This window comes from Cloeon dipterum, chromosome 4 (assembly GCF_949628265.1).
Source record: "Cloeon dipterum chromosome 4, ieCloDipt1.1, whole genome shotgun sequence".
Lineage (NCBI taxonomy): Eukaryota > Metazoa > Arthropoda > Insecta > Ephemeroptera > Baetidae > Cloeon > Cloeon dipterum.
In genome coordinates this window covers 30120162-30136717 of record NC_088789.1, presented here as the reverse complement: position 1 = coordinate 30136717, position 16556 = coordinate 30120162, and the positions used below count along the sequence as shown (strand labels likewise).

General features: G+C 36.5%; 1 protein-coding gene and 2 long non-coding RNA genes across 3 annotated transcripts; all 3 read left to right on the top strand.

Moving 5' to 3' along the window:
* The first annotated feature begins 8428 nt into the window (after window positions 1-8428).
* LOC135943993 (uncharacterized) lies at window positions 8429-8880 on the top strand. The gene is made up of 3 exons (XR_010575261.1): window positions 8429-8593; window positions 8652-8756; window positions 8815-8880. It is a non-coding gene; the product is annotated as an uncharacterized LOC135943993 (long non-coding RNA).
* Window positions 8881-9473: 593 nt separating this feature from the next.
* On the top strand, window positions 9474-12448 carry LOC135943738 (receptor-type tyrosine-protein phosphatase T-like). The gene is made up of 10 exons (XM_065490401.1): window positions 9474-9530; window positions 9758-9859; window positions 10708-10872; window positions 10923-11057; window positions 11110-11250; window positions 11366-11490; window positions 11548-11683; window positions 11733-11834; window positions 12037-12160; window positions 12228-12448. Exons 1-10 carry the CDS (start codon window positions 9474-9476, stop codon window positions 12446-12448), a joined length of 1308 nt encoding a protein of 435 aa, XP_065346473.1.
* A 231-nt stretch (window positions 12449-12679) lies between these two features.
* On the top strand, window positions 12680-13181 carry LOC135943994 (uncharacterized). Its single transcript, XR_010575262.1, has 3 exons — window positions 12680-12817; window positions 12874-13009; window positions 13061-13181. It is a non-coding gene; the product is annotated as an uncharacterized LOC135943994 (long non-coding RNA).
* The last annotated feature ends 3375 nt before the right edge of the window (window positions 13182-16556 follow it).

Genomic DNA, 16556 nt, shown 5'->3' with positions numbered 1-16556 from the left:
AATAAGTGGCACATTGATGTTTTCCACATCTGATAGCATTTTTGTGTGATTTCTTTACATGCCCTGACAAATTCCGCAATAGTTTAAATAGTTTACCACAGTAGACACATTTTTCCTTTTCTGAACAAACATTGGATTGTGTCTCAGATTCCAATTCTTTCCCACCCTCTTCGATTTCATCTTCTTCACTTTCGGGTAAATCGACATCTTCTAATTGCACCCAGCATTGCTCAATATTTCCCTCTTAAAAGACAGTTATCAGGAAAAAAATTAATAAATAAATGTCAACTCTTTACCAAAGTAATGTTTCCGCAACTCCCTTGCTGCATCGTCGAAATCCAAATTCCACCAAACCAAAGCCTCGTCTGCCATTCCATTGAATTTCCAGAGAAACCTGAGAGGAAATTACTCAATATATAGAAAAATATTCCCTGAATTTCTTTTAAGAACTCACTCGGCGTGCCAGAGACAAAAATAGCAAATCAGGTCGTTGTCCTCAATCTCCTCGGCCAACTCGTATCCGCAGACGTTGAGAAGCCACTCCTGCAGTTTGTCCTTGTCCACGTGGACAGCGAGGACAGCGCCGTCCGCCGTCGGACGCTCACAAATCAAGCACAACGCCTTTTGAATCGACATCTCGGTTAGACTACCTGAACCTGAATGACAAATGGAAGGTTGCAGGTGAAACAGTGCGATCGAAGCGCCACTCAAAGGACAAAGATTAAAATTCTAGTTGGCGTGGTATACTTTAAACTAGGGGCCGTTGCAGGAAATATGATTTATTTGTTTCTACCTCACTCTAAAATATTAATGCAACTGTTATGTTACAATAATTCAATTTTTCCACAGGCTAAAAAAAGTGCAAAACGAATTCATATTGAGCTAAAATTAAATTTTAATTCGTATTTCAGAATTTATGTGCGAGTGACCTTTGCCGCCAATTTGAAGTTTATTTAAGCACATAAATAATAAGAAAAAAAGGGAGAAGTGTTTACAATTTTTCAAAATAATTTTTTTATTTCTCCGACAAATATCGGCGTCATTGTGGACTCTTTGTGTGGTACGTCGGGGGCATTTGTAGCTTAGGAATTGGTGAATTCCTTAAATTAAAAAAGAAAATCCCTGAATTCCTTTTATTAAGAATTTACTCGGCGTGCCTTAGATTTTCTTATTTGAAACCTAGATAATCCCACTTATAATTTTTCATTATTATCTGGTTCATCAAATTAGTATAATTCTCATCAAATTTTAAATCTTTGTTGGTCAATCCATCAATTTAGCCTCACTCTGCTCCAGCGTCACGGTGGCATTACTGTAAATGCTAATTTTTATTTTAAAGAGTGCTCCAGTTGGGTTATCAATCAGCAGGGAGAGCGTTAGGAGCGAGACTCGGCGCTTGGAGGAAAGCGAAAAAGAGCAGAGCAGCCGTGTCATCCGCCCGCTTTTTATCTACGAAGCGGCCGAGGAACGGAAAGCGGTCCAATCACAGCTTCTTTCTCCAATTAAAGCGCGTCACAAAAGCAGACGCTGTGCCGCTGAGTAGGCTTTCTTCCCCTTTTATCGATTTATGTAGAGCACAAGCGCGATAAAAGGGTTCAGCGCCAATTTTATGCCGCGTACGACCAATGCGCCTGATAAGGCGTGTTTGATTTGCGTCGCAATTTGTCCGCGTTCGTAATCATTTGGGCCTAAAATGCACAGAATTTGCATTTGCGTGAGATATATTAATTTGTAAGAAAAATTATTTCATTTGTATTGTTCGATGCTCATCGTTGTTCTGAATTCCAACTTTGAATGAAATGTCAGGGCATTTTAATTAAAGACACAGTGCACGTGGTCCTTTCTTGCAGCGTCCGGAAACTACTGAATTTTGTGTTTATTAAATATATGTTGCATTAAATAAATCCATTGATGAGTTGAGCAGTCCCATTATGAGTATAATAAGTGTAATAAAATAATATCCTGACGTTTCATCCTATTATATGTTTCCGTTTGATCCAAAATGCGTGTTTTTCTAATTGTAATCATGCGGTTAACGAATATTTACCGAACACGGTCTTGATTCTTGCCCGGTATAACATTTTATAATATATTTCGATGAGGCGTTTTTGTTTAATTTTACGGTGTTAAAATATGTTCCTTTTACTCAACTTGTGGCGAGTCAGACGACCTAGGTTTGCGAAGCTGCGTCCAGCCTTTTGCGATGAGGTCTTGAAAAAAGGACATACTTGCCTTTTTTCAGGTCATTTCAGGAACTGATGTCCCAAAATGCACAGATTGAACGCACGGACAAAATTTGGAGATTTTATAATTAAACATAAGGGAAAATTTTAATGAACAGTCACGCTCTCTGAAATAGTTCGTGACTAATTTTTGTAAACCTGATTAATGTTTTCTATTTCTACCATTCAAATTCTTATCGCTGACACAACACACACGATAAAATATTGAATCATTGTGTTCCTTTTTAGTTTGTTGCAGTTTAGGACTCACTCGCGACCGAGAGGGATCTAAAATGTTGGGGCGGTTCGCCGTCCCGCTAATTCTTTTGCTTTTAGCAAAAGGTGGGTCGTGACCTGAATTAGTTAAATTGATTTCAAGAATTTTCAAATTTACCAGAATTGAAAAGTACTGATGGATACGCGTTCCCCATTCGGAAAGGAGGTTTTGTGACTGCTTGCGTCTCAGACGAAACACCAGTTGCGTTCGTGAAGGATTTCCAGGTCGAAAACGGTAAGCGTTGTTCATCGATTTCTAAGTTTTTTTTTGTGCATATAAATTTACATAAATTTATGTGAGCTCCTCAGACGTTTCTCGAATACTGATCTTATTATTATAACAGTCAGTTGAAAATAAAATGCGTATGCTCATTTGACGCATAGACTGCTTTGGTTTGAAGCTTAGAAGAAATAGTAAATCGTCTAAAATTCACAGCCCTACTTGTTACGAATAATGTGTTTGATACTTCGATAATAACATTAAGTATAGAAGCAACCAATCAGAATTATTTTGAGCAAAATCCAAAAATCGTCATGTATGCAGTGCAAACGATGTTTCGTGACTACCATTTATAGTCGCAGTCAAGCGAAAATATGCAATAACACGCTCTTAAATTACAGGCGGTAGAGAAAACGTTTAATTTCATGGTTTTTATCGGCGTTATAGTATGTATTTGTCATACACCAAATCTATTTTAAATTTTAACGCTTGCACTATTTACTTCCGCGAGCAAATCAATACTCGGTTATCGTTTACTGTATAACTGGCCACTGCGTCATCTACCTCTAACAAGAAAAGTGAGAGACTTAACATACAAATAATTTCAAACTTTGTGAAGTTTTAAACAAAACTATGGCTTTTCAAAGATTTAAATTCGTCTAGGCGCGATCTATCCAACAATCACCGTAGAAATAAAAGACCTTGCGCCTCGCGTTTCGGCATGAGCTGATAAAAGGGAATATCGTACGCATAGTGTCCGCATCGGCACCGCCGAAATCAGTGATCCAAAAACCAAAAGGGAAGCTGTCGGCACCTAATTGACTCCTGGCCTGACACCGGCAAAGCATTGCTGTAGAAATTTATTTGATCTAATATAGGGCAGAAAACAGCTTTATTTTACGGTTGCATTTTACAATAACTGATTTGGAGTCCTCAAAGTCACAAAAACTACGTCTGACTCGATCTGAATTCACCCCAAAGTCAATTCCCCACAATTAGACTGTCATTTTTGCGAATATTATTTATTTTTTTGCAGCTGCATGCATAAGCCCACTTTAAAAATATTTCCTTGGGCAGCACGCTGAATTGGAATTTAATTATTAAAATTTTCACTGGAGAGTAGAAGCAGGTGTAGCTACTTTTCAAAACCACTACATATGTAATAGATGACACAACAGTTGATGTCGTGGATTTAAGTGGCAATAATATTCCACTTGTCGATCACGATTGCAACTTGGTGCAAAAAGAAGGCTGCAAAAAGTGGAATCTCAAGGAATGGATCAAGGAATCGAACGTACAGGACTCGATCGACCGATACCCAATGGTCACCGATTACCGCTGGAATGGTAAATAATTCTTATTTCAGGTATATAAGGATTTCAACCCGTTAATTTTAGACTTGCCGGTTTTCTTTACGATGGAAGTATTCAAGCGAAAAATCAAGATACAAAAAAACCATAATTTCAAAATGCATTTTTCGATTCTGACACACGACTCGGCGCAGTTCCTTGTCACGAATGATCCAACTTTAGACAGCGGACTCAACGCTGTTATTGATGGATGGGAATCAGAGCATAAATCTGTACTCAGATATTGCACAAACATTAATGGACAATTTTATGCATCATGTGAGGGAAACCTGATGGAAAAAAGGGTTCGTAATTTCATCAAACAAACTAATAATTTGACGGTGATGCACAATTTTTACAGAACTATCCTGTTCTCCGCGCAGGGGGAAAATGGGCACATGCCACACTAGAAATACAATTCAACCAACCCAATGAAATCGATTTTCCGTTCTTAAGACAACAAATTAGTATCAAGGTTTCATCAGCAAGGTTTGAATAATTTTCTTTTTATCCTTCTAAAGACAATCAATTCTTTGTGAACTTATAATTATTTGATCTTTTGCTTTAATCCTTAGCCAAGAATAATAAATTTAAATTTATTATGCTTTTATGATCTTAAGAATACGTTTTAATAGTAAAAATATCCAAGAAAATGATAAAAACTATTCCAAGAGGCACATTTAAATGTTTCCAAATATGTTGATGTATTTTCTGTTTTTTACATTTAACTTTTCATACTAACATTTTGTACTTCCTATTTCTATTTAATGAGCTCATTATTCAACAATAACATTTGGTTTTGTATTATGCAACGGAATCTAACACTCTTCAACTTCTCATTAAGTTTTCAATTTTTGCAGCGCCAGACTAGGGAACAACGATTATTACGTTTCAATTAGGAGTACGAATAGCAAAAGAGGGCTTTTCAAAATTCATTTGTGTGAGTAATCTTTCAAATTAAGTCTTGAAAGCCATGAAATTGCATGCTGTGAATATAATTATTAAAAATCACTGGACCAAATTATTTTGGTGCAAGTTTTATAAGAGATTTTCTAATAACTTTAATGAAATAAGTGTTAATTGTGAGGTTGATTACCAAAAATTTTGGTACCAATAATCTCCACTGAAATTTTTGACATTTATTTTCGGTTCTCATCTCTTTCGAGATGGCCGACCCCTTGAAAGCGATTAACTTGCAACCACTTTGTGTCCCAAAAAATAATTGTCAGTCCAGAAATGGACCAGCTCATGTTCCTGCTTCCGCACTGGATCATTATTTATATAATTAAACGCGAGGAAATTCGTCCTGTTAAATTCATTTACAAAGGTGCAAACCAGCAAATAAAGAGCTGGATTGCCGAAAGCAACCCTCCAAAATCAGAAATATTATTCATTGCAATGCAAGAGAGTCGGATTAGGTGCGAATAATAGCCCGCAATCGGCCTCAAATCTTCTAACAAATTCTTGCATTGCAAGTTCACGCATATAGCATAATTATGCGCTCAACAATGCTAGTCAGTGGCTAGAGGTTGTAGGTGCATTTATTGCCATTATTGCACTCAAACAAACTTAAGGAGTCTTATGTATATATTACATACATAAAATATGCTTTAGCTTGGAAAAACTTTCAGATTCCATTATTCGACCAAGCACAGTTTCAAGTTCGATGGAAGTGCAACTGAAGGAAGATTCAACCAGCTCTTTTTGCGTAGACGTCGTGTTTTTAACAAGCAAATACGTTAATGCTGGCGACACATTATTCTCAGTAGGAGTCGTGGACGCATCAGGGTCCAAGAAATTTGATAAATCAGTCAAATCAGTGGATAAAAACAGGAAATGGAGCACAGCGAGATTTGGAGAAAAGGGTATCACACCGAAAAAGGGTTGGAAAATCAAATTGACTGCTTATGATAAATCACTTATCATTGGAGGCGTGAAATTCTGCAAAGAAGGTGAGTTTCCAAAGCGTTTGAGATTATTTGTACTCATTATCTCGACACAGGAGACTTGGTCACTAAGACTAAAATGGTCAATGTGACTGACTGCTATCCATTAGTTCAACGAGCGGGAAACCAGAATGCAGACAAAAATTATTACCATCAACGTATGTTATTTACAATTCCAAACTTTCTATAAATTGTTGATTGTTTAATAATTTTTAATTACAGTTCCGTATTATCTCGGTGAATGCAAGGTATTTGGAGAAAATTGCGAGGGATACAAATTGTACTACTCTCAAAATGGTTATACATGCTTTGCTGGATATCAAGGAGCTAACTGCACCTGTAAGTTATGGAATGTTTTAAAATGCGGCATTTTCATGCCTACTATAACAGTTATTGCATGAGCAAATAGCAAATAGTGAAATATTTAAGACATTAACGAATTAAAACTTTTGAACGAGTAGCAAAAGAATAAATTTTTATAAAAAAGAAATAAAATCATGGGTCGATTTCTTCAATATTTAAGGACATGAAATATGTGGCATATTTTTCTTGTGATACTTGAGCTAACTGAAGAAAACTGATCACTGATGGGAACAAAATGTGAATGAAGAAAATTAATTTTCAGCTTGCCAGGGGCTCAAGTTTGGAATAAACTGTGCCGAAACTTCCAAAAATCGTTGTTCTGAGAGAAAAGTGAATCACGTCGACGGAAATTGCCTGAATGAGTGCGCTGATGTAGGATTTCTTCCTCCGCGGTGTAAAACAGGTTTTTGTTTCTGTTTAATTCTCTTATGTGGTGGAGAGAATTTATCGCTATTTTTAAATTTAATATTACACTTTTGTACAGTTCTAGACTACCACGGCACGAAAGAAAACTTGTTTGAAGTAAGACATGGAGATGAACTGGTGGCTTGCGTCTCAGACAGTCCCACAATTGCTTTTGTACAAGACACGTCAAAAATCATGACGGGTAAGTTATGGCTATAAAAAATAAGAAATAAAAAACAGATGTGTGATTCGAGAATTTTTTAATATCGATAATTGAGATTAATTTAATCCCTTCCATGTTCATTTTAATTTAAAATTCAGGAAATACTCTCCGTCTGCTGTGAAAAGGTTCAGATCAAACTCGAAACAGGGTGCTGGTAAAAAATAATCATTGATTTATGCAAATGTTTTTTTTTAAACAATTTTCATCTATGGAAATATGCACTTAACATTTCTTGCTCTTTTAATACTTTAATTGATTGTAACAATTATAAGTATAATATAATTAATTTTTTATGTTCTGGAAGATTCTTTCAGACAACGTCTCCTAATCATACTTTTGCGCAGATATCGTGGAAGTGCAAGCTGAGGATTTGCACGGAAATGCTATCCCTCTTTCCCAATACGATTGCAATTTGGCGGTAGAAAAAGGCTGCGAGTCGTGGAATCAGAAAGGATGGGAAAACATGCCCAACACTTTTTACGATTTCCCAATGGTCACTGACTACAGATGGAATGGTAGAAAATTTATTCACACATTTTAATTATTATTATTCCCTAAAAATTATTTTTTAATTTCAGACCTGCCAGTTTTCATTGCAAAGGAAAGATTTAATAAAAAAATCAATTTCACAAACCACAAGGATTTAAGTATGCATTTTTCGATTCTGGCCACCGACTCTGCGCAATTCCTTTTCACAAAGGACCCAAACTTGGATGAAGGATTTAGCGCTGTTCTCGATGGGTGGAATGAATACCATAAATCTCTTTTGAGATTCTGCACGAATTTCCAGAAAGGGCAGTTTCCAACTTGTGTGAGCGAGTACCAAACTAAATGGGTTAGACTTCACTATACGCGTTATATTTAATGCGATGAAATTACGCTCTATTTTACAGGGAAATGCACTTCTCAGCGGTGGGAGGAAATGGGCGCACGCCACGCTTTCTGTAACTTTTAATACTACCGATGAAGATGAAAACGATAGACTAACAGTTAATGACATAGCAAAAATTGATTTCCGACCCAAAAGGTATGTGGTTTAGAAAGGTGACAAACTCCTTACTTAGAAAAGGCCAAACTAATTGGACTGTTAAAATTATTTTCAAACAAATATATATATTGACCGTATTAATTATTAAATTTTTTTCTGGCAGAGAGTTGAACAAAACCGAATATTACGTTTCCTTTAGAACCAACGGAAATAGTCTCTTCAAGCTACACGAGTGTATGTAATTAAATAAAAATATAAATTTTATCAGGAGTAATTTTGTTTGCAGACCAAGTTGGTCGATCTTTGACCTCAACTAGTTTGATGGAATTAACACTGCATGAATCATCCAACGCCTTTTGCGTCGATGTCGTCTATTTATCGGATAAAAAAACCCACGGAAACGCAGATCTGTTCTCATTGGAGCTGAAAAATGAAAGAGGGGCATCGAAATACAAAGAATCGGTTGCATCCAAGGATTCTTTTGAATGGACCACAGCGAGATTCAGATCACGCAATATAAAACTAGGACATTACTGGAAACTGACCTTGACTGCGCACGTTAAATCGGTTGTGATTGGAGGCGTAAGATTCTGCAAGGAGGGTATTAGAGTATTAATTAGATTAATTAATCATGAAATATAATTCATTCTTTGAAATAGGGGAATGGGTTTTTAAACCTAAATTTGGAAATCCGACAAGTTGCCATTCATTGGAGAAAAAGGCAAGAGATGATAAAGCGATACCTGACGAACATTTCAATGAACGTAATTGTTTTTTATGAAGTTTTGCAGTGTGTACTGTATGAATTTCTTTTGTTAATAGTTCTCTATGAACTGAGTGAGAGCAAATTATTAAAAGGAGGTTCAAAACTGTGTAAAGGAATGAATAACCATTGCTCGTGCTTTGCTGGATTTGGAGGACCTAGCTATGAAAGTAAGTGGGGGAAACCACCAAACAAATAATCTACATAGACGATATTCCAATTTTTAGTCTTTTTTTGGACTTCATTTTTTTAATATGGATTAATTCTGTTTGTATTAAATATTATAATTGCACAAATAGAATATCGATTCCAGTGTAAAAATGTCTATAAGTTCCTTTGGAATAATCGCAGGCTGCACTTGGAGAAATGGCAAAAACTGCTCTGAGACTTCTTCCCGATTCTGTTTTAATGGAAAAATCTCTAAAATAGATGGAACATGTATAGAGGGTTGCGTCTCTGGATACCTGTACCCTGGATGTTTGGAAAGTAATTAATTGCATAGAGCTACTAACAAAGAAACATAATAATATCATCCATTTCTTTTATATAAAACCGCTTTTGAATTAAATAAAAATAAATCATTTATGTACAAAAAGTTAAAAATAAAAAATGGTACAGATTTTGACTGATTTTTTAGAATGCAGTGGAAAGAGATTTGGTCGAAATTGCTCTGAAATCTCTAATCGAAACTGCCAGGACGACAAACACTTTCCCCAAAATGGAAGCTGTCGATTGGGCTGTGCAGAAGGATACATTTTCCCCGAGTGTTTCAAAAGTATTAATTTATTATCGAATTTATGAATTTTCTGATGGATAAATTCGCTTTTCAGAAATACCAACAGTTACTCCTCACTATAAAAATATTAGCTTTGAAGAAATTACTCTGGACCTGACAACTGGTTTAAAAGGAGAGAAAAATATCCATCAAATTTGGATCGAATACAAAGAAGTGAGATTATATCATATTTGAATTCAAAACTAATTTAAAAAATAAAATAATAGAGCTCTGCAGATCAGTGGAAAAGTACAGGCGAAGGATATATTCTAAACGGCCAGCAGGAAGAGTATATCCTCTCGCACCTGAAGCCGGAAACCGACTACAACGTTAGGTTCGCCCTCTTTGAAAATGATACGATAAACGACCCTGAAAATTTCTATCCTGGAGATGCCTTGAAAATCAAGACGAAATGCAGGCCCATTGGAAAGACAAATTTAAACCCTATATATCTGAAAAACTAATTATTTTTTTAAAAAAAATAACAGATCAATCAAGTTTAAATGTTCGAGAGGTCAACATTTCTACGTTTTTTATCAGCTTAAACATCAATGATGTGGTAAAAGAGTAACTGTGCACACCGAATTCCCTGATTGTTACCTACATAGGGAACGATAGCAAAATTATGGATGAGGCCCTGAAAGTGATCGATTTTGAAAAATCTGTCGTCGACTGTATATGCGGAGAATACAAAATTTCGCTAAATTTTATGGATTTTACTCTCTACCGGAACTACAATTGCCAAAATTGTCAAAGTGCAACGGGTGAGAGCAAATTTTTTAATTTAAATAATTAAAAAACTAATGTTTACTTGCATACATGAAGCAAACAAACAGAGCAACGTTCTGACCGTAACCCTCATCCTAATGCCACTGAATTTTGTACTTCTCGCTTTAATCGGGGCTTGGATTTATTTCAAGAAACGCAGAAAACGCCAACAAACCTTTCAAGCAGCCACAGTACAATTTACAAATGAATCTGAAATTTGCACCGCTGAAATAATTCCAGCGGTTGAAGAAAATCGTGGTGACGAACCAATTTACGATGTTCCTTTCGATGCGTTGCAGGTCGAACAATACTTGCAGTCAGCCTTTATGAACAATTTCCTCCAAGATCAATTTAAGGTAAAATAAAACACTTTGATTTTAGGAAAAGCAGTATATTTCCTTAATTTTAGAAATTCCCGCGGGGGCAAACGCAACCGTGGGAAGTTGGCACCAAACCAGAAAATACGAAAAAGAATCGTTACAATGATTTAGCCGCGTATGACTCTTCCCGAGTGAAGCTGGATCTTCTTCCTGGCGACGAAAACTCTGACTACATCAATGCCAACTACGTTGACGTATTATTTTACTTGCCCAAAAAGTTACCTTTTTTAATTTAAATAAAAAGGGATACGAACGTCCAAAGGCGTACATTGCGTGTCAAGGGCCAATGGCGAGCACCGTTGATGACTTTTGGAGAATGGTGTGGCAGGAAAAAGTGTCCTTGATCGTGATGCTTACAAATCTTACTGAGGGAGAAAAAGTAACAGAAAAACAACTCTTAAATAATTTGAACTTTTAAATGTTTTTCTAAGGTTAAATGCGAAAAATACTGGCCCGACGCCGACCAGGAAAGCAAATTTGGCCGTTTGACTGTCCGCAATATGAGAGAGGAGATCAACACCGATTATGTTTCAAGAAATCTATTGGTTTTTCGCGAAAATGCAAAGAAAATCGTAAAATATTTTTTCCCCTATATATATATATATATATGTGTGTGTGTTATCCATATTGTCACATAAAAATACTAGCCGGTATTTCTTCAAATGTATTTTTACTATCACATCACAGGTACAGCAACTGCACTACACAAATTGGCCCAATCACGGAGAACCACTCTATCCGCAGTCGATAGCCATTTTCATGGAAAAAATAACTCACCGCAACGAATTGGCCCCGATATTGGTGCACTGCAGGTTAGTTCCTTTAAAACTAAACAAATTGAAATATATTTCCTGCTTTGAATTTTGTAGTGCTGGAGTCGGAAGAACTGGCACTGTGATTTTGATTGACGCATGCCTTAAAATGGTTCGTTCGCGCGGTCAACTCGATGTCGTCAGCTTTTTCTCGCAGATGAGGAAACAGAGAGCCAATCTGGTCGACACCCTGGTAAAATTAATTAATCATACTACGCAAAAATAAATCCCTATGTCCACAGGAACAATTCGAATTTGTGCACCTGGTTCTCTTGGAAAGTATTTTGAACCCTAAGTTTGAAATCAACTGCGAGAATTTTTCTGCCGAATACAAACACCTTACGGTAACTGAAGCTTTTTGCAGTCTATTTTTTTAATGAAATAAGCTGTTTTATTATTTTTTGATTGAAACAGCAGCAACAAAATATTAATTTTAATTCAAGGTTTGTCCTAAAATAAAATTAATTTTTACGTGTGTAAAATAACGAGCAAATTATGTAACATAAGTGCTGAAATTTATAACTCTCACTTTACATGAAGTCAAAGAGCAACAAGAAGATCAACGAGAATTTTGATTTACTCACGGAAATTTGCAACAAAGACTTCCAAAGGGCTGAAAAACCGGCTGAGATTGAAGCCATTAAGTGCAGATACCCTGATTATATTTCAAGTAAAAATACAAAAAAATGTTATGTATTTTCATTTTAATCCTTAACACGTGTTTTTTCTTTCTTCAGCATCGAGCGCCATTGTTTCGCTCTTTCCCTACGGAGATGTCACGACGATGAATTTCATAAACGCCGTTTTCGTCGACGGATACAAGAGGGCAAAGCAGTTCATTGTTACCCAAGTGCCCATGAAAAACACCGTCTGGGATTTTTGGAGGATGATTGACCAGTTCAACGTCAAGCAAATTATCTTCCTCAATGAGTCGCACAATTCTTACGTATATGTTTAGCTATTTTTTATAGTTCAAATTTAATTTTCTTCAAATATACACAGGGGGTTTTCCTTCCCACAAAACAACGCAAGCTTGACTTTGACGAAATTGAAGTCATTTTGGATGACATCGACGAAGGAAAACTCTTGAAGACTTATGAAATCACACTGAATGCTGTAAAATATTTATTTTGTTTTTCTATTTGGCTGAAATAAAATGTTTTTATTTTTAATTTTAGCGTGGGGTCTGCAAGAAAGTAAGTGTGAAATTCGCCTTACTTGGTTGGAAATCAGACGCAGACGCTCCACCAAACTTGGAATCGGTCATTGAACTCTGGGAAGATTTAAAAATCTCCGGCGGGAATGACATCGTTACGATTGCCTGCCAGTGAGTTGTTTATTATTCTATGAGTTGTTTCATGCAATTTAATCACCCAATCGCAGCGATGGAGTGACAGCCAGCGGCCTTTTCCTTGCAATTGGCTTTGTAATCGAAAAAATCAATATGGAACAAAAGGTTGACGTCGGTCTGGCCGTGCGAACCCTGAGAAAGGCAAAACCGGCGTTCATTTCTTCAGAAGTGCGAATTTGCTTACGGTATTTATTTAAAAATTAATTGAATTTCTTTCAGATGCAGTTTGGTCTTCTCTACAAAGCTGCCAAATTATATTTGAGCTCCTTCGAAACTTATAAAAACTTCAAATAAGGATAGAAATTAATATGGTCTTTTATAATATTACTGGCTTTCACTCCACAATACTAATTTACTTTGATGATACTAATAGTATCAATAGACGAAATTTATTTTCGTTGTTGGTAACAAGAATTAACAGCTAGCGTTCTGTTGTGAAACTAACACCATTTATTTAACCATGCATGTTCTAACTCCATCTTAGTTCTAATTAAAATAAAATTTTCAAGTGTGTACGTGAGCATTTTTCTTAACAAGTTTATTTCTGCGGACGCAAAAGTGCAGGACATTGTCATTATCAATTTTGACAGTTCAATCAGCGCCGAATTTAAGCAGCTCCTCGGCGACTTTGATGTTATTTTCGCACAGAGCAGCGTGCAGAGGCGTCTCCATATTCTTGTTTTGACCATTAATGTCCACACTCTTGGAAACAAAAAAGCTGACGAGACTTTGTCCGTGCTTTTCGTTGCAGACGACGAAATGTAAAACGGAATTGTGCATTTCATCGCTCAAGGATCTCGCGTAAAAGTGGACATTGCTAAGCCACTGGCACATATTTAGATTGGCGTACGCTGCCGCGAGGTGAAGAGCGTTTGCACGGTTTGCACCCTTTTTTCCCTATGCAATTTGAAAGCACGAATTTGCTTCTATTTGAATTATTTTGTAACATTCAGAACTGAGCCAAATTTAATTCATGCAAACTAACATTCAAATCAGCGCAGTGGCGAATCATCTCGGGCTTTCGGACCGAAGCGCATTAAATTTGTGAGTTTGTTGCCATGTATTCTGGCGTCGAGTCCGAGCTCTCGGCGCTGACGCACGCCCGCACCAAACACGTGCACATTTTCTCGCCGGCGCACGCTGAATACACGTGAAGGGCGTTTCGCAAGTAAGAAATGCAAAGTTTAATGACGAAGTAACTTATTGCAATTTTGATGTAAAATTCTTTAAAATAAATTATATTGGCAATGCGCCTCTTGTTTCGAACCCTTGATAGACAGAATGTTAACGTCCCACAATAATAATTAAATTTAGTCATTTTAAAATTTTACGTTGAAAATATTTGTGAATCTAATTTAATAATAAAATTAATATAAAGGCGGCGAGTGACGCGCGTCAAAAGTAGTGCTTGCATTAATTTTGGCGCGGCAAATACGTGCGCAGAATGGCCCTTGAGCCGCGATCAATTGGCAAAAAAACGCAGCGGCTGCAAGCGAGCAGCAATAGGAAACACGATGAATCGAACGTCTTCTGCATGGTATTCTTGACATTCAAACTCGCCTTCTATTGTATAATTTGTGCTTTTTCGATATTAGGTAACATAAATTGAAATAATACAAATTAATTACCATTACACCATATTTTTATTAATCAATATGCTACACAGGGAACAATTTAAAGAGTTTAATCATGCCGCAGTAAATATTTTTCTTCCAGAGAGGAAAAATTCAGGAATCATGTAAATGAAGGAAGCATTCATTGAATACCATGCATAATTAGCAAGTGGTATTTCATGTTAAAGTTTAGAATTGATTTTCCACATACTTTGCAATTTTCGAGCACCTTGACCTTTAAATGAGTTGACTTTAGATGCTTGCGGAGAAAAGGTTTGGAAATGAATTGTTTTTTGCACTCATCACATTCGAATTGAAGTGCAAGCAAAGTGTGTTTCACTGCGAGGTGGTTTTTCAAATAAAAAGAGGAAGAGAAACTCTTTGGGCAGTGGGCACAATGATTCAATTTGGATTGGTTGTGCATCCTGTTAATATGCAGTTTCAAAAGTGTCACACTTTTGTAGTACCTTTTGCAGGGTTCACACTTGAATCCGAGAGCTTTGTGCTCCAAACCACGCCATTCGCGATTTCCGTGTTTTCTTTTCATGTGGTAAATAAGCAATGAAGGCATTTGAAAACTCTTTGGACACTTGAAACATTTGAACAAAGTTTCTCTGCACTTTTTCAGGTGCGATTGGTACAAACCTGAACATTGAAACTCGTTTTTACAGCGAACGCATAAACACTTTCTAATGTGTCTAGAGTAATAACGGACAGGAACATCTGATGCACAAATTTTGCAGCGTTTGAATTCATGCTTTAACCTTATATGATTTGCCAAACTATTCTTGGTTGAGAACATTTCACTGCATTTGTCACACTTGAATGTTTTTTCTGTTCCGTGTTTTCTGGCAACATGACTTTGTAGATCAAAATTATTTCTTGTTTTGTACTGGCAATATTCACAATCAATCATTTTAGCCCCATCAGTTTTATGAACAGAATCAAAGTGTGCCCTCATTTCAATTTTAGTTTTGAAAAACGAAAGGCAGCCTATAAAAGCGCACTTGACTGGATATTCACGATGGACACGACGAACATGATTGTTGATATTACCATTTCCAATAAATTTCTTGCTGCAAAAATCACATTTGAATATTATCTGTTCTTTCGGTTTTTCATGCACTTCCTCGTTGTGATTTTCCCTTTCCTCGATTGTGTGAAAATATGTGGCACAATTACGGTTTTTACATCTGATGGCATCTTTGTGTGATTTCTTTACATGCTCTGACAATATCTTCTGTAATTTATATAGTTTACCACAGTAGAGACATTTTTTCTTTTCTAAACAAACATTGGATTTAGACTCGGATTCCGATTCCACCTCATCCTTTTCAGTTTCCTCTTCTTCACTTTCAGATTGATCGATCTCCTCCAATGGCACCCAACATTGCTCTACATTTCCCTCTGAAAACGCATTTATTAGAAAAATAATAATAAGTTAATATCACTTGTACCAAAGTAATATTTCCGCAGCTCTCTTGCTGCCTCGTCCAAATCCAAATTCCACCAAACCAAATTCTCGTCCGCCATCTCTTCGAGTTTCCATTGAAACCTTTGAGAAAATTCCTCATATAACATTAAAATTCCTGAAATCCTTCTAAAACTCACTCGGCGTGCCATGCGCAAAAGTAGCAAATTAAATCGTGATCCTCGATTTCCTCAGCCAACTCGTGTCCGCAGACGTTGAGAAACCACTCCTGCAGTTTCTCCTTGTCCACGTGGACAGCGAGGACAGCGCCATCCGCCGTCGGACGCTCGCAAATCAAGCACAACGCCTTTTGCAACGACATTTCAAACTGACTACCTGAACCTGAATGAAAGATGGAAGGTTCCAGGTGAAACAAAGCGTTCGAAGCGCCTCTCAAAGGGTAAAGGTATAAACTCTCTAGCGTGGTTCAATTTAAACTATTTACCGTTTATCAAATATTTTATTATCCGCTTCTTCACTAACAAAAATGAATATAAATGTTGATTTTTTAAAGTTGCACCTTTCCCTTTCTCCCGCAGTAAATGAATTGCTTCATAAGAAGATGAATTATTAAACAACTCTTTGAGTAAAAATAATTGTTAATTGAATGTTCAAAATATATGGTCGAAGG

Coding starts and splice junctions, on each gene's coding strand:
- LOC135943738 (XM_065490401.1), top strand. CDS start 9,474: ATGGAAGCTGTCGATTGGGCTGTGCAGAAGGATACATTTTCCCCGAGT. Junction 9,531..9,757: donor TTTCCCCGAGTGTTTCAAAA/GTATTAATTTAT, acceptor ATAAAATAATAG/AGCTCTGCAGATCAGTGGAA. Junction 10,873..10,922: donor TCAATGCCAACTACGTTGAC/GTATTATTTTAC, acceptor TTAAATAAAAAG/GGATACGAACGTCCAAAGGC.